General features: G+C 38.0%; 1 protein-coding gene across 1 annotated transcript; it reads right to left on the bottom strand.

Moving 5' to 3' along the window:
• Nucleotides 1–3,333: 3,333 nt before the first annotated feature.
• SPI1 (Spi-1 proto-oncogene) lies at nucleotides 3,334–23,269 on the bottom strand. Its single transcript, XM_042038566.1, has 5 exons — nucleotides 22,852–23,269; nucleotides 16,309–16,402; nucleotides 8,825–9,012; nucleotides 4,827–4,983; nucleotides 3,334–4,144 (listed from the first exon to the last, which is right to left on the bottom strand). The coding sequence occupies exons 1-5, from the start codon at nucleotides 22,894–22,896 to the stop codon at nucleotides 3,828–3,830; spliced, it is 801 nt and encodes a 266-aa protein (XP_041894500.1). The 5' UTR covers nucleotides 22,897–23,269; the 3' UTR covers nucleotides 3,334–3,827.
• Between the last annotated feature and the right edge of the window lie 595 nt (nucleotides 23,270–23,864).

Here is a 23,864-nt window from a genome sequence, read left to right as displayed (position 1 = left end):
AGGCTTACTGAGGAAAAGAAACTTGGCAATGTATAGAGCCTAAGTCCTGTTGTAATCACAGGTGAAGGCAAACACCGACTGTAAGACTCTGTCAGCGTATGAACCTTGAAATGAGGGTATAGAGAAAAAATTTCATGAAGGAGGAGACAAAAAACCTCCAGCAGATATATTAGGATGTGTGTAATGCATTTTTCAGGAAGTTTGGAGGATTCGATAAATGTGGGCTTTCAGGTAAAAATAAGTAATAGCACCTTTACTGGCAGTTCTGTCTGATGTAGGTGAGTAGTAGCTTATATCTAGAAATGTCTAAAACTCTCTTTGACAGAGTAGAATTTAAAAATACATGCCACCACTGTAAATTATTATAAACAGATTATCAGTATAGTCAGTGCAATTTTTCTACCTTTGATGCCTCTGATGTACAGCTAGAGGGAGTCTAAAATATTGTAGGAGCAGTTCAGTATTTTGAATTGAGCTCACTGATAGTTTCTTGAATAATCTTTCCACAAGAATTGATTAGGAACCACTCAGCAGCTAATAAAGCCAGTTTTTAAAGCAGGCTGCAAAGGGCCAAATAAAAGTTGAATATCTGGCTGTAGTATGAATACTTGCCTTGAAAGAGGATTGATAATCTCTAATAGCAGCAGGCTGCAAAATGTTCCAATGAACTTGTGCTAATCATGGGTCACCTCTCCTAATAATGACCCCACTGGCCTTTTCTGAGCACGTCTGCCTGTCTAGTACTTGGCTATCTTCAGAGAAAATGGAATGCTTGCTCCTCTGTAATTTTGCAGAACCTGTGATTTTGTCACATTCATTTTGGTATTTTTGTCTAAAACAGCTGAAGAGCTTCTGCTTGCATGTGCAACTGAATGGCGATAATTCAGCTTGATTAGACAGCCTAGTATCCCGAGCAGCTGGATTGTATGGCAGACAAACAGTACTCTGGCAGAGAAGCATCATCATTTGGTCTCCTTCACAGCTGCAACACATGATTATTCACTCTTTATGCCACAGATGAAAAACCTAACCAGAAACAGATGGGGAGCAAATATTTTTAGAAACAGTATTTCAAAACATTAACAAGAGGAAGAGAAAAAGTTTTCAGCTTTGGAGATAAAATTTTAAATTTAAAAAAAATTTCTTCTTATAGTATATTCAATATTACTTAAAAAAATATTTTAATTACGAATAATACTGTTCCCCCAAATATTTTTCTCATATTCTTCTATTTCCATGTTTCTTGTGGTCAAAACCAGTGTAAAATGCAAATTCTTTAACTCAAGTGCAAGCAGTTGCTCTAAATTAACATTTTCTAGTAATGCACAGTGCTCAAATAGCTAGTTTAAAGGTTCTTGTTGTTTCTGTTTGAATGCTTATTTTAATTTTATATTATTTCCCTAGCATCTAATTGGATTTTATGCAAGACTTGCTAGGGAAATGGAAAAATAGATCTCATAGATCTTAGGAAGCTTTTTGGTAAGCTTGAAATGGCTTTTCCGATATCCTAATCATCTCCACAATTAACTCACCAGTTGGCTCTTTTCAGTTATCACAGTTTTCCTCCAAGAGGAAATGATCCTTCTCCTCCAACTTACAGTGTCAGAGAAGGATCAGTTCTGCTTTGGAAGCTGTGTTTGTGATAAAGATATTTCTATGAAGAGAAGAATTATTACTCTATTTTCCTGAATATCAAGTCTGCAAGTCTGATGAATGCAAATGTCTTTAATCTCTTTTTAATTCCAAGCCAGTGGTGGAGAGTCATCATCAGTACCAAGCAGAGAAGTCTTGAGTTTCTAGCTGAGCAAGAAGGAACTTTAATTGTGTCAGTGTTGGGTGTTGTTCTAGTCTTCTGAGAGCTGCCTTCAATGTCTTCAGCCTCCATCCTAAAATTTCAGTATGGATGCAGATGGAGTTATATGAATCTAATTTAGTGAGTATTACATTATGTCCTACAGAAAGCAAATCCTTCCAGCACAATTTTAGAAACAAAATGTCTTCTTAATTTGTTTTATAGCTTTGACTTACCCTAAACCTAAGTGGATGAAAAATATTTGACATGATCTTCAAAGAACAGTGACTAAAAGTACGATTACAAGATTTTTAAAAGTATGAAGGGTAACTCTCTGCTAATTTTTGGCACTGACTGATGTATTTATCGTGTTCATGAACTGGGAAGAAGAATTGGGAAGTAGTACTTTGTGATGTTTTTTAAGCAGGAGCTTCTTTCTGTTTGGCTCCAAAGAGACACTGTAGGCCGTGATGTCACCAGACTTTTCACTTCCACAGTGAGATTGTTAGTGTAGATAACACTGACTATGTTTAGATTTAATTTTGAGAATTCAGGTCTGTAAGAAGCTCATCACTTTCAACTATTTCTGGTTTCAGTGAGGAGCAAGCTCTGAAAAATTTCAAGTTATTTAGTGATATTTGGCATGTTGTACTGCATTTCAATATTGTTAAAAAACTCCTCTTCATTCTCAATCTGCCTCATTTCACAGTATCAATCGTGGGAAAGTCATGATGATATTTCCTGATTTTTGAGTGATTGAAACAGTTGAGATATGTTAAATAATGCTAAAACTTAAAATTCTAATTTTCTTACTGTTGGTTGAATTCGGATTTAATTTCTGTGTTTAGATGTACTGGGTAAATTTACCATGGTGTCTCAGATATTGAATTGTTTTTTATTTTGCATTTTGAGTGTTATCTATACAGTGCAGTTGTTATTAGTTACTATTAATTGTTTTACAGTAGGGATTAAAATCCACAGTTAAAATCTTGAAACTTGAATTCTTGTACTTGAATTCTGCAAAGATAGGATTAAATACAACTTATTTCCAATAAAGATTCATAAGCTAGAATCAAGGTATCACTGTGGGGGAAAGCAAGAAGAAAGAACATGAGCAGGAAAATAAGTGAAACCACAGAAGAACATGGTTAATTATTATATCCTAAACAGGATGGAAGTATAAATGCAATTCTTGGTATATATGACCAGAAAAAGTTCAACTGGCAGTGTTTCGTTTGCACAGGAAAAAATAGTGAGAAATATATATATGTATATATATATGTATATATATATAGATGTATTTTTCAATTTCCTTCAGTACTGTAGTCCCTTTCACAGTAATGCATTTCACCCGTTATATTTGTTACTGAGTTTGACACCACTGACGATGTTTCCAGATAAATTAAGAAGTAGCTACAGATGGGTAAGGCCCTATAACCCAGTGCACCTTTTGTTCAGACACCACACAGGAGCTGTGTCTGCATAACTGAATGTGTGACGCTTGTTTGTGAAGTAGTCATTTATTATGCAAACATCAAAACTTCATTATATCTAATTTTATTAAATATGTACATGTTATTACTATTTAAAAGAACGAGTATCATTCCAAGATCTGCAAACTTCTCTCTAGCTCTGAGAGCTGCGGCAGAGCCTGTATTAATGCTAGTTTAAAAGCTGGAAGCTAACGCGGTGTCACTGTGAGTGACACAGCACCACCTCTGGAGGCAAAACTTCATCGGCTCTATTCTTTAGTTGCAACACAATCAAAAAAAAGATCTTTCCTGACAACAATATATTTGTACATTGTTTAAATTTCCCAACTCTGTCCAACTTGGAGGATGGAAGCAAAGAATTCTGTCATGATTAGGATTCTCAGATGCTGAAGAAGGGAATTCGTACCAGAAACATCTGATGATAAAGGCTGTTTAAAGGCAGAGAATGGGGCACAGGAAGCAAAGAGAAAGATGCGTCCATCTCCTCTGCTGGTGTCCAGCCAGGAGCTCTTAATATTTTTCTTGCTCAGGGTCCCATGGCCTCAGTGAGGATAATGCTTCCTATCAGTGGCCCCCCTTCCCATCACCTCTCCACTAAACTGGTAGGTCAGCTTCTTCTTAACTTTCTTGACTTCCCCTGTCTTGCCATAGTTTCTCAAAGCCCGTGCCATCTTCTGGTAGGTCATTTTCTTGCGATTGCCTTTCTGGATGCCCCAGCGATGCGCCAATGCTTCTTTGTGTTTGGAGGAGAACTGGAAAGTACCTTTTTCCTTGTCCACCCACCAAATGCTGTCCTTCATGTCCCCACTGCGAAGAAGGTCCAGAAGGAACTGATACAGACGTATCTTTTTCTTGCTGCCTGTGTGAAAGTCAAAGAAGAAAGCCAGTGGATCATTAGTATTTGTGTGTAGTTCCTGGTGAAACAGCAGAATGCACCTAAGTGTTCCAGCTAGCTTGGGAGAGACTAACTTCTTCAGTTTGCAGCATTTGTAACAGTAGACAACATAACACTGTGAGGACATATTGTGGATTGATGTACCAAGAAGAAAAAACAAGAATAAGTAATTCCAAAGGCTAAACTTCCAAAATTAATTTGCTAATTTGAAGCTAATTGAAAGACATTGCTAATTCAAAACTAATCTAAACCTGATTTTGGCAGGTTATACAGAATGTGACTCTCAGGTACTGAGCAAAGAGAGATAAATATTTTTTTTAAATTGGTTCTTCCTTGACCTTCTTGTCTTGGTTTTCCCAGCTGTTAATATAAATTGGAGTAGAAATGGCAACAGCCATTTCCATTCGGGAAGCCCCAACAGACAAAGCCGGAGGAGGGAGGTGAGTACCTAAAGAAATGAGGTTTGAGATAGTTATGATTGTGAAAGATTCAGAGGACAGGAGAGTGCAAGGAGTCAGGGAAATAAAAGCTTTGGCAGTGGCATAAAATACTAGCACAGCAGTTCTACAGTTTTATTCATTATCATCGTGGTAATGTAACAGCTACTCAGTTCATAGCTTGACAAAATCCTTCTGTTTTCACTGACCTGTTTCTCCATGCATAATTCCAGGCCCAGGGTCCACACCATCATTCTCCCCATCTGATACCTCCAATGGGGGGCTCTGCCTCTCTATGTCCTCCTCGTCAGAACTGGGCTGAGGTGGAGAGGAGTACTGTAGGCACATCCGGGGCAAATATGACACCTTTTGGAGAACAGAGTAGTAGAGGGAGAAGGCAATGATAGAGAGTAGGGCATCAAAATTAAAAAAGGAAATGTAATGAAAAGAGTCACAGAGAAAAGGGGGAAGAAAGTAAGAGGTATGGGAAAATGTTTACTGTAATACTGAGTGACTTAGTTGTTGACATTTATAGTAGATGCCATCCTATTAAGAAGCACTTTCAGATAACAGTCACCACTTACACATGTACAACAATGCACCTTTACAAGACGGAAGGATGAATAACATTGTGAATGTCAGAACTTTCCCATACCTTATATCCTGTGCAAGTAACACTGCCCCTCTTCCCCCACATCTCCCCAAAGCTTGCTTTCTTCCTAATAAGTTTCTGATCCCGGTTGTCTATCCCCAGAGTGAAACTGCTTTTCAGAACAACTTTTTTTCTAAAACAGACCATCTGGAGCTAAATTTGAAAGAGATGAACAATACTGCCCTATCATGGCTGGCTTTGGCTCTGTTGTCCTCTTCCTTTTTCAGGCACAGTACCTTCTGACGTCAGCGAAATCCTATGGGACTGCATCCAAATTTAGAGTTGGGATTATACTGGTCCATCGGCTTTCTGTCTTAAATTTCCCCCATGAGGAGGGGAATAGCCTTAACACTAAGATAAGGGATACATCATATCAGCCCATATTCTCTTTTCCCAAATGGCTATCTGAAAATTCCCCATTAGGGGGGATTTCTCATCTGCAAAACTAGCAAGCTAGTTTTTGTGTTAAATTCTCTTGCCCTTATATAGAGATGTTGTCAGAAGCAGTGTGGAATATACCTCAGCTCTGTAAATTCTCAGTTGTGGTCTGGTTTGCTAGGAAACATGACCAGTTGCCACAAATTATTGCATCTTCTTATTTAATAATGAGAAACATATCAGTCTGAGGGGCAGGGAGTAAGAACCCAATTCCTACTTTAAAAAAACCCAACCAACATCCCCCCAAACCCAGCAGCATATCTTATGTAGCTTTCATGAAATGGGACAGATGACGGTCCTTGAAAGTGAGCTCCTTTTGAACTGCTCTTCTCCTTCCCCAGGAAAGGATGTTTTGAGCCTGCTGCCCTTCCTGGGACAACTCAGACACTGAAGCGGGCAGTGGGTGTTCATGAGTCACACCACCCACCGCGTGCTGGGCTTTGCCGAGTGGTGCTTTTCGGATGAGTTTTGCACCACCTTAAAATGTCCCAATAAGGCGTGTGCAGAGGGCTGGTTTGGGGCACAGCAGCCGGCAGTTAATGAGTTGGCAGATTGGCTGGAGCCGATCTGGCAGGAAGGGCAGGATTGGGCAAGAGTGCGTGTAAGCTTCCTGTCAGATCCCCAAGAGCGAAACTTCAGCCCTCACCACAGGCACCTTTAGCTTTTTACAGTTAAGAAAGCTGCAGCCTCCGGGGTAGGAAGGAAGGGAGAGACTTTGCCATGGGGGAAGGGGATTGAGAAGGTGGGACAGAGTCTTACAGGGGAGGGGAACAGAGATTGGTGCCCCTGCAGAGAAAAAGGCTGTGGAAACTTGGAGTGTTTTGGGAGGTCGTGTGGGAGTAAGGAACCTCTTCTCTGGGGCTGGAGTGGGACAGTGGGAGAGTGGGGGGGGGACATGGTGTCTTTGAAGCAGAGGTGGTTGCAGAGGCCAGCCTGGGCAGTTGAGTGAGCTTTCCCCATGCTGTCCCCACTTTCCCTGACTGTTCTGTCTTTGCTTACACTTCCTTTGCACCTGAAACTCAGCAAGGCCAATACAGTGTCACGCAGTTTTGGGACAGAGTTACAGAGTCACAGAGGACTGGCCAGTGTGCTATAAAGAGCCAGGTTACTAACACTGTTCTGGAGGGAGAAAACTTAAGGAACTACTAGCTACTTTCCATTTTCTGATGTTTTCTCAGGGTCTGTGGCACTCACGTGTGATTTTCCTCTTTCTAAAGTTCTTCTCACAGTTTTCCAACCTTTTATTTCATCCTCCCTTCCGAATGAATATTTTTTTCTTATTTTATTATTTGTGAGGCCCCTGTTGGCAGGCTAACAAAACTTTTAAACAAATCTTGTTCATGAACAGGTTAAACTTCAAATTTGATTTCACAAAGTAATGTGATATTAACAGACAATTAAAGAAATGTCTTTGCTTGTTCTTCCTTTATTGCAAACAGTAACTCTGATATTGCAGGACAGGCACGCTAGTTAGAAACTAGCAAATTCAGAGGAGGATTAAAACTTACTTCCCGCTTCTGTTTCTTTGCCTGGGACTGTGACTGAGACACACCAGAAGCTGAACTTCAGAGCATGCCAAGTACTATTTGCATGAGCTATTCTAGGAATAAAAGTAAAGTAAAAAGCCAAAGATCCCCTGCTGGTAAGGAAAAGGAGGGTAGTGGTGAATTCTGCATACTAACATCTTCTGCAGCTTGGTATGGGGAGGGGCAGAGAGAGAACAATGCTCTTTATCAGAAGTTGTAACAAAATTAGTTCCCTGCCTTTCATCCTGAAATGAAAGGCCATAGCTGAGTAGAATGAAGGGGGATAAGCAGAAGTGCCCTCTCTTGTTTTTCAGCTGTCCTTCTGAAGACATTCCTAAAGGGGCTCATTTTCATCCTTTGCCTTTGGCCAGAGGTAATGGTTGGTCATTAGGTATTAGCAGTTGCAATGAGCAACTGAAACAGCTTGAAGCTTCCCACAGACTGCTGTTCCATTAAGCATTTTTTATATTTGTAACTTTCTGTTCCTAATTCTTTGTTTGTATCGACATCTTATATTCTATTCCTGATTTTTTTATGGCTTGCAGTTTCCTGTTTTCAGTGTTAACTTACTCATTCTATTTTTTCTCTTCTTTCTTTTTGATTAACACAGTATTAACATACAATTTCAGTTTGCTTTGAACAGAGAAACCCTAAATGATAACCCCATGCATGTGGTTTTTCTCACCAAGTTTCAGCAAGGCCACTGTTACATGCAGCACTGTAATCAGCAAATGCTCTTTTCTCTGACTTCAATTCTACTCTGTCATTTTATTTAGGACATTTCATGTATATTGGGAAACTCTTTAGCACAAGAACTCCCAGCTTTCTTACTGCTTTCAGTAATGACTTTAGGGCATAGTCTTGTAGGATCAAGAGTGATTTCCACACCTACTGTGCTTAGTATCTTTGCAGTATGATGGAACACCTTATAATTTCAGCTTCAGTGAGAATTCACTGGTGCTTTGGGGACTATCTTTACTGCATAGTGGAGTATCTTTTTCTTACAGGGAAATGCCTGGCTTCATGTAAAATCTGAGCAAAGACAAGACAGTGTGCTTTGGCTTGTGACTTGTTTACTCCCAGAGAGAAGCACAAGTATGTTCTCCTCAGACTGTGGTAGAAATTACCAGTGACTTGTCTTTGTTAGCATTTCTCATACAAGTCATGTAAGAATGTCAGGGTTCCTTGGAAATATTTAAAACCTTACTACTACTTCAAAGCTCAGAATTACTTCTTAAGAGTCATGGGTACCCTCGCTATGATGATACAAAGCTTCTCAGGTCCAGTTCATCTGCAGGATTGCAAACCAGTTGATTTTCATTCCAAATGAAACAAAAATTAGAAACTCCAAACACCTCCACAAAATGCAGTTCTCTTTTTAGACAGTGTGAGGAGCGTGACTTCTCATTATCCAGGTAAAAAGAATGTTTAAAATACATTTGTCCTGAGAATGAAGAGCTTTACATGCCCTAAGAACCTGAGTAATTCTTTTCAGCAATCTCTTTCACTTAACAGTTTGCATTCCCTAATGCACTATTTTCTTTACCATTAATTATCATCTGAAATTCTGAGCAGGGGCTGGTAACCGCACCTGGTGGTTGAGTCCGATGTGTGTGGTTGGGATTGCAGAATCCAAGACATGCATTTGCTCAATCTCCATGTGCCTGTAGAGCTGCTGCAGCTGGGGAGGCTGCACACTCTGCAGTTCTGTGAAATGGTTGTCTCCAAAGGTCTCAAACTCACTGTGCATGTGGTGTGGATGATATTCCCAATAATGATCTAAAGAAAGTTTAAAAAAATTGTCTGTCATTGCAAGATTAAAAAACATGGCATTTACCTGGCTTTCTTTGGTTCTTACCCCTGTCACTGCTCTTTCTGCCCTCTCCAAACCACTCCTGTTGACCTGTCTGTCTCTGCTGACAATCTGTATAGATCCCTGTAAAGTTTCTTTTCCTGATCTCATAAATTCCTGTGGCTGGGAAGTAATACTTAGGCCACTTTAAGTAGGACAATACTCTCAGATAGTGAGATGGATTTCCATGATAATTTAACACAAGATGCAAAAGATGTTAATGCTGGCACCTTTCTCAAGAAGAGACCATGACAAGTTTCAAAACATTGTCGTTCTTGAGACAAATTCTACTGATCTTCATACTGTCATATTCTTATTACACTCCTTATGGAAATGAGGAGGTGGAAAAAATGTTAAGATTATTCGGCAGCTATCTTTAGTCTTTATTTTACTCTGCTAGCAAAATCTCAGGAATGCTGCAGGAAAGGCACTTTTCTAGATATTTCCTGTAATCCTGTGTTGCTGTATCACACATTTTGAAGTACCAATACTAGAGAATAAAAGGAGAAACATGTGGAAATCTGGTGTACACTGTTTACAGGAAGGCTAAATTCTAATGCAGACTCCTTCTCCACCTTTTTATCTCTTTAGTACATTTGAAATTTCTGTGATAATTTGGATTTTTTTCAAAAACATGAAGTACTTAAATAACCACTGTCCTGTTTCCTGATTAATTTATCCTTGAAATTAAATTCCATATCATTTTCAGTTTTAGATTTCTGGCTTTTTTAGTTCCACATAAGCCTTCAAGTTTTTAGAACGTCATATTTGCTGCTCAAAATTGAAAATTTTCTACAAGAAGTGTGAAGTATTGCTAATTCTATTTCTCTTATACAATAGCTGCATACATAATTTTGCACATGTTTATGTGCCGCCTGTTTTTAAAATCAGTGTCAACACTATGTCCTCTGCTCTGACTGAACTCAGAACTAATCTTCCAGATTTTACCTTTTCGTGCATCATTTTATGCATGGCCAAGATTTCTTTATGATATTCTGTGTACCAGTTCTAATTTATATATTACAATTCCAAGTTTTCTTCCTTTGTACTATTATAAATCATTTCTGTCCTGCCCTTCACATGTTTTTCACATGTTTTGCTGTCATGTACTTTTACAATCTACTTCTAATTATCACTTAACCCAGCTTCAGCTCTCAGTCTTTCAGTGCAAATCAGTATAATCACCCCCCTATTCACACTTGTACACCTCTCCAAGCTCCCTCCCAACTGTTGACATCCATTCAATAACAGAATTGAACATGTTTCTCTAAATGTAGTTAAATTTATAGAGGAACAATTGTCTAGTTCTGCAATATAATGTTATTGTGCATGACATTATCAGGATACTAATGTGCTATGAATATTTTTCCTAAATATCAAATTTGTTCCTTTTCTCATCTTCTGTCTCCTCATCCTTCCCCATTTATGTTTCAAACAGTTAAGTGTAATAACACTGAGGATTTGAAATCCAGGAGAATGACTTGAATGTGGCTTCCTTTAGAGTTAACTCAGTGAATGTAATACCAAACATAGTTGTACTTGAGAAACTGTAAGGTCCTTTAGCTGCCTTTGTTCTCAGGCCTGTAGAAATTTATTTGGAGGCTCTATCACACCCTTTGTGACACCAGCACTTACTTTTTTGTCCTTTCTGCTTTTCTGATTCACGAATAAACCTCATCACTGCATGTGGAAGGGGTGGAAATGTGCTTATAAAAGCATCCAGGGACCTGCTGCATTACTTTGTCACTTATTTGCTTTGTTGTATGGCACTTTCTGTGGGCTATGTATGGATTTTATAGCCCTAAGACAATTACAATGCACAGTAGCGCTTCTTCATGTTGCAGTTCAAGACAAAGATTTCAGTTTCTAGGGTAAAAAAGTGGGGTTAATGGGTGCAAAGTACCCAGGTATTTTAACATCCACATCTACTTCAACCCAGGAAACAGCAGAGTGTGTGAGTTGAAATCCAAAGGTTATCTAAGGCTGTGTCGTGGTAGGAAGCTTTGAGCACTTTCAGCGTGAAACCTTTCCGTTTAGCTGGAAGACTGAGCCACACTAACTCTTGTTTTCTCTGGGTTAAATGACTGCAGATTTCTTTAAGTAGAGCTAACCACTGAGGTCCCATGTACCATGGGCAGCCCTGCATATTAAATTGTTGAGAATACATTGCAGGAGTAATCTAAACTCTTGTTCCTTAGAACAATCTGGCTCTTCTTGCTGTGTGGAAGGTGCTCCGTTGGAGGGCAATGTGTATTCCCAAAGAGCCCTTGTCATTGATAATCTACAACAGCAAATGACATCAATGCATAATTAGGAGGATGACAAAGCCCAGGAAAAAGTCTCTGAGGTGTCAATGGCAGGTCTTCAGCTGTGGAATGTCTTACTAGTAGAAAACATGGTGGCCAAGAGAGAACAAAGAACCTTTCCAACATGCGAAGCCATGAGTATCTGTGCACCCTCTAGGTGGCCTACTTTTGATTCTTTTAAAATACTTTTTAATCAGCAGTCATGTTTTTATACTTCAAGATACCTCTTCGTTTTTTGGAGCCTATGACAAGGTTACTGTTGTTCCAGAACAGTTTTAACTTTTCCCTTGGCAGATTAATTAACCTATGGAACACTATTTATGCATATTCATGCTAATAACTAATTATTAATTATAATATTAATTACTAAAGTCCTTTTTGATGGAATTAGATGCTGCTGTAAAAAGACAGTAATAAAATAATACTATTAGCACAGCATATAGGATTTAAAGTAATGACATAATGGTATTACACTACAAAAAAATCTATGTCAGAAATTACTTCAACACAAACTTATGTCCAAACATTCAAGTTGTTATAGGGACCAAAGTCCTTATTCTTTCTAAATTATCTATAATTTCCCAGTGATGCTTAGGAAAAACAAATTGGTTTAGTAACATTAGAAGAGAAATTACAAATCTGTCTCCACAAGCCCTTCTGCAGTTAACCATCCTGGCTAAGTTATTGCACATGAAAATTAAAAGAGAAATATCTAAATATCTGTGTCTGAAGATATTAGAGTTACCAGAAAATTTACTTCTGTGCTCTTTGTTAGTGTTATGTCAGTAACACATAGCAATTATGTTCTTTTCTCTAAAACATGAAGGTGGAAGGAAGAAAAAAGACAGGAGAGAAAAATTCTAGAAATGGAAAGTGCCTGTTCTTTGAGTAAAGGAAAATGTCATTAAAAGCCAAGTTATAGCTACACAATGGAGTCATTATGAGAAATTTCATGTGAAGTGAAAGAGGATGTGAAAAAAATTCTCTCTTACAGAGACATGGAGATCATGTTTGTTTTGGTCTTGTATGTACTGAAAGGTTAGGGGAAGGACAATCATGAACTCTGAACTCCCTCCCATGAACGAGAGGATGTTAGCCTGTTGGGAAGCCATAGCTGACCTAAAGCCATTGTGTTAATATTCACCATGGAGCTAGGTTCTCACTCCACAAGTGAGAAAACATGACCAAACTTTTTCATACACCTTCTCACCACTGTAAATTGCTTTGCTCCTGTTTTAATAGGTGAAAAATGGTAGAACCAGCAGTTGGAATATGAAACAGGCTCAAGGAAGGTATTTCTAATAAAAGTGGAGCAATGGGCTAAATCTGTATTATGTATGCAGTGCAAAGCCGTGCAGAAATTCATGAGCCAGCTATTGATCTGGAAATGTGACAGCTCTGTCAGCACAGTGCTCTGCCCTGGCTGAGGAGACAGCTGCTGGCATGGATGCACTTGGAAGGTCTGGCTTAATGGCTCTGGCTAGTTCTGCTCTGGGCTGGGCAGATTTTCCAACACATGTTGAACTAGGAGAGGGTTTCTTTCACAGCTCCACACTGCATAGCTTACAAGTCACACTGTGTTTTGCGTATCTGAAAAAACAAGTCAAGGAAAAAACCCATAGGGAAAATGAGAAAAATATTGAAGGACATTGGAAACTCAATGTCTTGATCAGATACTGCAGAAACACTTGAGAAGAGTACTGTAGTCCTGGGCAGAGTGTCAGTCTTATCTAAAACAATATTAGAATCTCATTAGCTCTCACTTTACAAACTTCATGACTTTAATAATGCCAAATATTCAAAAACCTGTGAGTCAGGCCCCATCAATTCATGAGAATAACTTTGAAGGGAAGGGATTTTTTAATGAAGTTTGGAATTCTTTCTTTTTTTCATATAGGATTTAAGATAGAGATCCACCTGTTTGGACTTTCTTCCACTTCTATGTGGGCTAATAAAATCAAAGGTGAGATTCTTAAATGATCGTGTTACTCCAGGATGTAGGACAAAAATAAAATCCCAGATCATGAAATCTAGTGAGTTCCATAAGGCTAGGAATGAAGCAAACAAGGGTCAGCACTCAGCTTCATACAGAAAGTGATTTTTACTAAACCTATAATGTTTGGTAGTAACATAGAGACAAAGCTGCAGTGGAATTAGGTAATTACTAAGATTGCATTAGTGTTACAAAATATGCTGTGTTACACTTACAGACTTACAAGCTCAGGGTAGGGTGATGGACTAATACATGATCACTTGAAGCAGCTTCTGTCCTGCGTGACTGTGTCTCTGTGTTTATTACAGTTTTTAAAACATAGATACACTACAGTACAGAAAATAATCCCACAATGCATCACATTGTGGTTTTGCTTGTTAAAATCAGTGTTCACTTGTTGGAAATTATTTCCTACATATTACTCACTAGTGGCACAGATCTACAGCTTTTGATGTGGACTTTACTGCCTATTTGTGTAAATATGGAGTAAGGGTTTCCTTCAGCATTATATTTGAGGAAAAGGTGACAGTAATGCATGTAGCACAGATCTACAGATTAAGACATTGCCATCTCCCTTTCACAAAATTAATTTGCTAGCAGTGAGAGAGAGGTAGTCTGACACTTGAGGAAAATTTCCTATTTCTTTAGCAGTCCCTTGTCAGCAAAATCAGAAGTGTTATTCTGTCTAGAGGCATCTATTTGCATTAACTGGCAGTTTTGAGGTGCATATTGGTACTGAGTAGGCCTGAAAAATTATTTTTATGTATTGTGAGGGATCTCCCTGTACCCCAAGCTGAACTTCTCTCTCACAGTTCTGTTCTTACTTCTTCTTTTTTTTTCCCCTAGCTAATCAGGTTCTTGTCTCTTTCACTGCTGTCACGGTAGTACCTTTTTTATTCCTTTCCCCCTCCATTTTTCAATCATTGTGCTTTTATCCAATTTGTTCTGAACACTTAGTACATATTTCTAAACGTAGTTTGTGGCATCCTTTTCCTGCTCTTCTGCATGGCTCTTCTAAAGACCCTATACTTCTGTCATGTAAACAAAATGAAAGCCAAAGTTGTTTTTTTCAATATTTGTAGGAAAGAAGGAAACTGGAATAACTTGTTGTTTTCACTCTCCATCTGTACTCTTTGGTTGTTCACTGCTCTTTTGGACTGTGAGCAATTCAGGACAGCACAGGGCACATTTGATATTTATACACAACCAACTACATTACAGGTGCTTTCCTAAATAAAAATCTGACTGAAATGTGCAGGTTGGGTTTAAGTTGTGTCTTCCATAAGCACTTATGTTAGGAATTAAAAATATGGTTTTAAGCTCTTTAGGACAAGTGTAGCACAACTTTAGGAACAGACAAATTTCTGTTTAAAGTGGGTGTTTAGGTACTGCTTAGGCTATAACCCATACAGGTGACTATCCAGTTTTTGTTGTGTTCATTTTGATGAGTAAAATCATGTTATTGATTTGAGAAATGTAGCTTAGGAACAGTCTTTCAACAGAAAAATGGGCAGTAAACCAGATGGGGTGATAAAATTATGAAAGATAAAGGGATGTTTTTGTGTGAGGTAGCCTGGACTTAATGACAGAAAAGATATTTCCAAGTGCTTTTTCCTACATGATATCTTTTATATTTATTGTTTAATTGTCACCATTGCCTTTTGAGATAATCAGTGTTATCCGGTTTTATGAGTGTGCAAACAGGTACGGGGTATAATGTAAAAACCCCGAATTTCCATGTGGAATTTGCTGGGTATGATTAATGAGACTTGACAGATGCCGTGAGATAACTTATAAAAACTGAATTAATTCTTTGTCTCCAGGTGTTAAGAATATCATAGGTGTTTCCTGAATGCAATGTAGAGAACAAATTTAGATAGAAATCTCTTTCAGCTAAATGCTCAGAGTGATCTTACTCTGTAACTCACTGCTCTTTAAGATAGCTTCTGTTGCCACAGACAAAACAGTGCTGTGCTATGAAAAGTTCATGTCTTAAATTATAACAGCAATGGATCTGGTTGCTGTATCAGTGGGAGTCTTTCAGGGAAACTCCAGGATCTGCAGGGACTGCCACCAGTAACACAGTAGAACGGTGCTTTTCCTTCCTGAGTCAATATTGACTCTGGTATTTCCAGGGTGGTGTTGCTGGATTATTGTATTGCACAGGAGATGAAATTCACAAAGCAAGACTCTCGCCTCTGCGTTGATTTAGAGTCCAGTGCCCAGACAACATTAAAATATAGACACCAAAGCTTTGAAATTACATACATAAATTGAAGTAATAAATAATCATATAGCATTTTTACATTGAGTTATGTTTACATACAAACAGCTACAAGGAAGTTTTACATAGATTTAGAGAGAGGAAGTACTTGGGTGTACTGAAGGAAGAGTGAAAGTTGTTAGGTGTGGCAGCATGCAATAGAGAGCAAAAGAAAGAGAAAAATACGTGGAGTTGAAGAAGGCTAAATACCAAATAAACCTAATTGAAATAAAAGCACAAATAGATTATCTAGGACCTAAGTCAAATAGGAATTGAACATGGGAACGTAAGAGGAGGAGTAGTGTTGCAAATCCATGTTCTCAAAAAGTTGAGAAGCAAGCTGAATGCTTTTGATCTGCAGAGGAAAATAAAAACACAGTAAAGATAATGAAGGATAGAGATAATGATATACACTTTTCTGGAAGCTCCTTGCATCATACAGTGCTTTTTAAAATGCTCTTTCAGAGAAACCATGTTGCAGTTGCTGGGTTGGAACAGTGCCATTAAGCAGAATAAAATAATGTTCATTTCTGATTTGAAAATATGTGCCTATACATTATAGATCACAGCAGCAGATTTGTTGTTTTCTTGTATGTCCTAAATCTATTTCCTGTGGTATCCCATGAGACTTTATGCTCCAAGGAGATATTTTTTGACTTACCACCATGACTCTCTCCATCACTGTTGAGATACTGGTAATAGTCATGGGGCTGTCGGTAGAGGTCTGACTCATAGGATACCATATCTTCAGAGGGCTGTACAAAGAAGAGGAATTTTTAGAACTGTAAGTTTACACAAATCCTTTCCAAATTATTCATATAGTTAGTGAAGGGCTGATGCCAACCCATTTTATATTGCCTAGGGAAAGAAAGGGGAGACTTCAAGTTATTATTGAATCAGCAGAAATAAATTGCGTGACACCGGACACTGATTTGGAGGAAAAAAGAGTAATCCCAGTGGAAAAGAGACCCAGCCTGTGTAGCAGAACTTGTCCTGTTGTAATACACAAATCCCTTGCATCCCATACTCCAGCCTTCTGAGGATACTGCTTTAGAGCTGTTGTGGATATCAGGCACAAGTAAAGGTGAAATATTTTCTTTGGTAATAACAGACATTTTCTTTTCTTGACGATGATGATGATGATTCTCACAATGCAAAAGAGAAAGCAGAAACTTGTCTTGCCTAAACATATTATTCTGATTGTTTCTACAAGGTCTGACTAAATGGTGGCAGTCTGTGCGAGGGTAGTGACATTGACAGAGGGCATAAAACCGTTTTCTTTCTCAGTTTCTCTCCAAGATGAACTCTGAACGTTTGCTGCTTCAAATCAACGACACAGGGCTTTTAGATATACACAGTGAAGACTTTAAAAGTCCAAATGTGGGGCAAATAGTGAGTTGTGACCTGTTGGATGCTTAGCTGTAGAATTTAAGTCCTCTCTATCTTCCAAAACCAGGTGACATAGGGTAACTTGCCTACTTCTCTTCCTCCTCAGGCCTAGTATTCCAATGCAAATACTGATTAAGATCTTATGTGGTTGCAATAAAGGTTGTTTATTATTAGTTGTGCACAATCTTGTTGCTTCATTTAATGTTCGTTCTTCTTCATTTCCAGAATGAAGACTTAGAGAAAGATGGTGTTTCTCATGGGGTTTTGTTAAACCTTAGTCCAGTTAAGTTTGTTACAGTATTTCCTTCCAATGTGAACAAATTCTTGCATTGTCAACAGCAAAGGAGAACTCAACCACCTTTCTTGGCTTTTTTTGGAAAGGAAATTATTTCTAGTATTTCTAGGTATTAACAGAAACATTTTAATTCTATTAATGACTCCATCATAACAAACTTTGAACAACAAATATTTAAAATAACACGATAACTTACATGATGGGCATATTTTTTGCATTCATATTTCATATGCCTATTTCTATGTCACAAATTCTTTCTCTCCTTCCATGAACCTGTCACATTTTTGGAATATCTGCATTTTGTAAGTTTATGCTGTGGTGACAGCATGACAGAAATACAGAAGAGCTTCTTTTTTTCTTACTCCTCTAGACTGCTTGAGAACATGAAACCTAAGGTAGCAGCTGCTACTAAAAACCAGATGGAGGTGGTAGATAAGCAGCTAGCAAAAGGAAAGGACTTTTTTTTCCCTGGTTTCTTTAATTCTTCTGGTTAACTCCTTCAGCTCATTCTGTTGGAATTTGGGGATTTAAAGATTGTCCCTTTCTGAGGATTAAGATGTTAGAGCACATACAAAAAAACCCCCAACAAAACACTTTCAGCAATTACTTTGTACCTTGGTAAATCCTTAGTAGCAGCCACGTGCTGTATTAGTGTATCATTAAATTGCACTGGGAAGATTGTCCAAAATTTCGTGACTTTCAGCACATACACAATCTGGGAATCAGATCCATGGAATATTCAAAGCCTCAGGAGAAAATCCATCACATGGCTACAAGCTCCAAAGATAATCATTGGTGGTGGATAATTGCTTTGGGGAAATCTTGAGAAGATGATAACACACAATAAAGGCTATCTAAGGGAAAGACTAAGGAAAAGGGACAAATCATCATTCAATTGCATGTGCAGCAGGAATACCAGTGAAGGGAGTCTTCTCTGGTCTCCAGAGCTGTACTGTAGGTACAGTCTCCCTTTCCAAATCTATGTGATTCCAATAGAATTGCCCTTTATCCGCACAGAGATATAATGGGAAGTATAATCTATTTTCCAGATTTCAGGGGGGTGGTCAAAGAAGACAGTACAGCATGCATTCTCTCTGATGTTTCTGCTTTTTTGCTATGTATTTTCTTGGTGTTCTCTCTGTGGTTATGTGTATTTACTCATCTTCATTCCTTCAACTTTTAGTGTACTCTGATCTCTGACAAGAAAAAGTCATGAGACTGTATTTTGCTTTCTTCAGTATAAAGTTCTGAATGGAATATCTACTTTTCATTATCTTTGCAAATTAGTGCATCCCACTCCCTCATTTCCTTTCCCTAAATATATGCTTCCTATTAAACATATAAACTTATGTCTTCATATTCAGAATTGTAAATTATTATAATTTATAGTATAAATTAAAAACTAAATTTATAATTTATATTATAAATTACTGTAATTCAAAGGAAATATGTTGTGAAAGGGGAAACATCAACATCTAAATGGGAAAGGCATATCATACTAGTTGGGAAAAACAGAGGTTAAAAAGTCATATAAACTTATATTGTTTGAAAGAAGAATCTCTGTTTCTTCTTATCTAAAATACTAGAAACTGATAGACATTATTTAAAAATCAGTACCTAAATGCATTGAAGCTTTTAACTGGTAGCTATTTAGCCAAAAGTAAACAAGTTTTGAAAGAAATCAGTATCCTGTCAATGTAGGTTTAATTTTCTAAAATTTCCACTGCTACAACAAAGCATCTATCACTCATATCTTTACAGAAGTATAGCTTGGCAGGAAGGCCAAGCATCAGTCCAAAAGTAGATAAACAATATGTATTTTAGGCATGGAAAAGAACACTTGACTTTTCCTAATTGTGCTTTTCCTTTGTTGTCTCTTCCCAATTTCCAAACTCCCCCACTTCAGACTAATGCACATTTTCAGACAATTGTGTCTCACAGTCTGAGAGCTGAGAATGAAGTATTTTACCATTCAAAGCTACTTTCACAAGTTCAGATGCGTATTGAATGACCAGAGCTAAAGGAAGGTGTGTTAAATAGACTCTTAAAACAATGATTCCCTTAATATTTACAGATCTGACTGACTGCAGAGAGAGTTGGAGATACTGAACATCTAAAAACATCTGCTTTTACATAGGGCATTGGGGTACTATAAACTCTGTTTTGAAATTCTGGGGCTTAAAATCTCTTATTAGGGATTCTTGGAATTTTTGTCCTTGAATTTGTTTCCTGTGCAGTAATCCTTTTGATAAAAGACGTGTGTGTATATCCTTGTTAACTCATGCCAATCTGTTCCCACAAATGACTTGTAATGCCAGTACTTTCTATCTTGGTGTCTGATCTTCAAGGGCACAGTAACTAACATGACAAGATGCATATTAAATATTTTAAAGTCTATTTATCATAAACTTAATCAGATGGTGTTTAAAGGAGATAGTACAGCATGTATTCTCTCTGATTATTCTATGGGAAGGTGGGATATTTCCCTCTATTTATTATGGAGGCTATTTTCAATAATCTGTTTTTAATTGTTTTCTGTTTTTTGGGGGGGCAGTTTGTTGTTTTGGTTTTTTTTAGAAAAGTTTCTTTAGAAACTTTATTAGAGAAAAGAGGTTTCACCATGTACTTCTGTTGCCTGTTGTGCCAATCTTTACCCACTTGCCCTGTCCTTCTCTGGAACGTCCCCACCCACACTCATTTCATCATCTCACTGACAGCACTTCCATGACACTGAACAGTTTTCTTGCTCCTGACAAAAAGCAAAGAATAGCCTATGTTTAATATTTAACTGATGTCAATAGCCATTTGTTCAATCGGTTTTTTCCATGTAAAAGAGTGACTGAAAGCTTTGTTAGGAACCATAGTTGTGGTATCTGCTTTCATGCACGCCATGAGGTGCAGCAAACTATCTAAAACCATATTCTACCCTCAAGGAAGAGGTCAACAAACAGTACTTTCTGTCACAGACTTTGATAAATTAAGAGTAGCCTCTGTCTTCCATCTTTGTCCTGAAACTCAAGGGAAAAGCCACAAAACCACTCAGAGAAAGCTCAGTTGGCATTGGTTAAGAGAGATACATTGAACACAACAGAATAGCAGTCTGAAAATCTTATTACTCCCCAAGACTTTGTCAGATGATTCCAGGAAATGGTAAATTCACTAAATGATGATCTTTTTGTTATCTTGATATAACTATTCACTGGCATGTGATTCAAAAATACTTCAGACAATTTCCAATGATGTGCTGCTGAGACAAGCTTTAAAGCCAAGATTAACTATATTTCCTTGGAAAAAAATTACAGTATAACTATTTTAGAAAAGATGAGTAAAAATACTAGCATGATTACTCATTGGGCTAGCCTCACTGGACCGTGTTGACAATGCAGTTATGTGGAACAGAGTACTTCTGTGGGGCATTTTTTCTCTCATGCAAAAGTACTTGATTCAAAGCTGTGATTTCTACAGGTGGCTACTTAGGGATTCATATATGACTGGAACCCTCTTTAGGCAAAAGTGTTTGAGTTAATTTTTTGACCCTTAAAATGACTAAATTCTATCATGCATTGGAAGATGCAGACCCAGTCTGCAGAACTTTTCCCCACAAAACTCCTAGTCTTCAGAGGAAGATGCAGTACTCCCAAACCATTTAAACAGTGTTTTCCAAGTGAAGGATAAGAGTTTCCTAGCAGAGGCAAGAGGAAGGCAGTTGCTGACCCACCCTCAACTGAACGGGGAGGGGTGGAGGAGGAAAGTGTTGCTGCAACTCCTGCCTAGAAACAGGCTCATGTGTCCCCACTGAAAAAGTCCCAGGAGACACAGACATGCAGGGCTCTAGCTGGCAGTGCTCAAAGTGCACTTAAAGCAATTTTGAAAGTACAAACCACAAAATTATTAATTTTTTGACAGTTTAATCACAAAAATAAAAAACGAATTGCCCTGTCAAGTGCTCCAGTAAGATATAATTGCATTTTCACAACCAGTTGTATCTCTCATCTGAACAGAGTTCAGACAGAATATCAACTGCAACACAAATTAGAATATGGGCCAAACTATATTATATTTTCAGTCCATTCATTCAACACATGTCCTGGAAGTCAATACTGAAAAAAGAAAAAAGTCCAGAAAACATAGCTATGAGTTAATGAATGGACAGAAGATTAACAATTGTGTTTTTTTGAATAGAGAGGCTGTTTCCTGGGGTAGCTAAGTTTGTGTTTCTTCTTATTTTTTTTAAGCCCAACAAGTAACATGTGGAGAAATCTCTATATACGTTTTTATTGTCTTGGTTTCTATTCAGATTTCTATTCTGTTGCACTTACAGTAGACCCACTGGGCAACTCCGTGTGTTTAAGAAAAAGAAAAATGATTTTTAGGGTCTTCTCACCCTTCGGGTAGATAGGTGATTTCAGGGACACTGATGATAAACTGAGATAATAAAGGGTCTCCCTCAAAAAGAAGACAAATACTTTCAGTCATCATGAATTCTGAACATGACAGGAATTCAAAGGGCCATCTCTCTGGATGGAAGATAAGAAATGTCTTCAGTCTTTATTAAATGGGACAAGACAAAACCAAAATTTGATACAAGTTTTTGTTAAAGAACTCTTGGGCCTGCATTGTCTCCCTCTATTCTCTGACACATATATAGCAATTACTGTAAGCCATCTACCACATAAAAAGCCAAGCAAACCACCTTATCTGACACCTCTTCAGCTTCTACAAACTTCATGAAATCTAGTTAAGGCCCCTTGTACCCATCCTGCTTAGAGATTTCCCATTAAGGTCGGTTTCTGAACAACAGGTTAGTGACATTATTTTCTTCACAAATAATAATTTTTGAACTCGGCATACAATAAATTACAGCAGTGCAACAATGCTTCAGAGTTAAGGAAAGGATAGACCTGTCCCATAAGCACACAGAAAAATTTATATCTTAGAGGAAACATTGAAAGACCCAAATAAGGGCTGTAGGTTTTTTTCCCCATTTGCCAAATGCTTTTTCATAGTAAATGAATTCAAGAGAACTCAGTTCAAGAAAAGATTAAGTTACAAACTAAAATGCCATAATTGCAAAGAACACACAGAGTCCTAAAATCTGCAATATATAAAATCAGCATTCAACAACTCTTCTGTCACAGACTGGTAGACAGTTAAATACATAAACTATGTCAGAGACTTCAGATGATTAAGAATTACAATCTGAAGAAAGACGGCTTTTATATCACGTAGGCGGCACTGAAGAAAAGAGATTTACTGACTTGCTATAAATGTACTGTACAAAAATACCGTACATTTAATCTCTGAAAACAAATGGAGATCAAAATCAGATACAAGTTTGGGGAGGAAATGTTAATTTCCCTTTCATTGCAGTGTTGTCACTAGTTTTATATATTGACCTAAGCCAAACTTCCTGGCATTACAGACCAAAACAGAGGTATTCTCAAATAATAAAACCTAGTTTAGTTTGCCTTTTGCTACTGAGCCCAATGATCCATATTAGAAATAAATCCATATACTCACAGGGGGAATAAGGGGAAATCCTTCCATTTTGCAAGCTTGCAACATTCAGCCAACTTCTGAGTGAATTTTTCTTAATTCAGTTTTCAAACATCCAGAATAACTGACTTGCAAAAAATCATATTAAAAAAAGGGGAAAAAAGGAAAAATAAAGAAAAAAGAAAAGAAAAAAAAAAGAAAAAAGAAGAGATCCTCGGACTCCGTAAAGTCCCTTGGCAGTGGTGGATCTCAGGATAGGAGGACCCTAACAAGTTTTCATCGTTTGCCCTTATAGGTTCTGAGGTGAACTTCTTCCCGAGTTGTATGCGAAGTTCCTGATTTTATCAAATGTCTGTAGAAGGCAGATAGCCCTTGGGTCTATCAGCGCGCTGTGACATCACACTTTAGCCAGTTTGCATAAATCTCATTTCAGGGAGCTGTGGCGCTGTAGCAGGAAGTCTGCCCCAGTCATGGACAGGTGCTTTGCTGTATAATCAGCAGCCCAGAGCCTGGGCCTGCTACCAACAAACAAGCATGTGGGTGCAGCACTCCGGGGAGGGCTGTGTGCTTCCCACTGTACATGAACTATAATGATGATGCTGCTCTCAGGTTTAATGATAGATCATAAAGACACAGTCCTGACAACTTCTGTGAGGCCAGAGCAGTGGCATAGACCTGCGTTAATAATAATCTTGTGTTGAAATTACGTGGCAGTACCTAGCAGGTAGGAAAAAAAAGAGTATGCAGTTTCAAATACACAGCCCTAGGTTTATACAAAAGTTATGCCCATGAGACTTTCGTCATCAGCTTTGCACGAGAGTAAATGATTCAGTGAAAGATACTTTGTCCTCTTGTTTGTTTCTTGTGAACTCTTTTCTTTTATAATTCCTGCAAGGAGAAAGTAAGTGGGGGAAAGGAGAAAGTATTATATGTCCCTCATGATGACTTCCTTCAGGTCCTGAGTGCCTTTAGCCGTGCATAGAGAACAAGATTTATAGACTCCTATCTGAAGAGTCAGGTGCAGAAATACCTTGTAG

This window comes from Corvus kubaryi, unplaced genomic scaffold (assembly GCF_017639235.1).
Source record: "Corvus kubaryi isolate FWS band 111438036 unplaced genomic scaffold, C.kubaryi_AGA036_p1.0 37392, whole genome shotgun sequence".
Taxonomy (NCBI): domain Eukaryota; kingdom Metazoa; phylum Chordata; class Aves; order Passeriformes; family Corvidae; genus Corvus; species Corvus kubaryi.
This window is presented reverse-complemented; position numbering and strand designations above follow the sequence as displayed.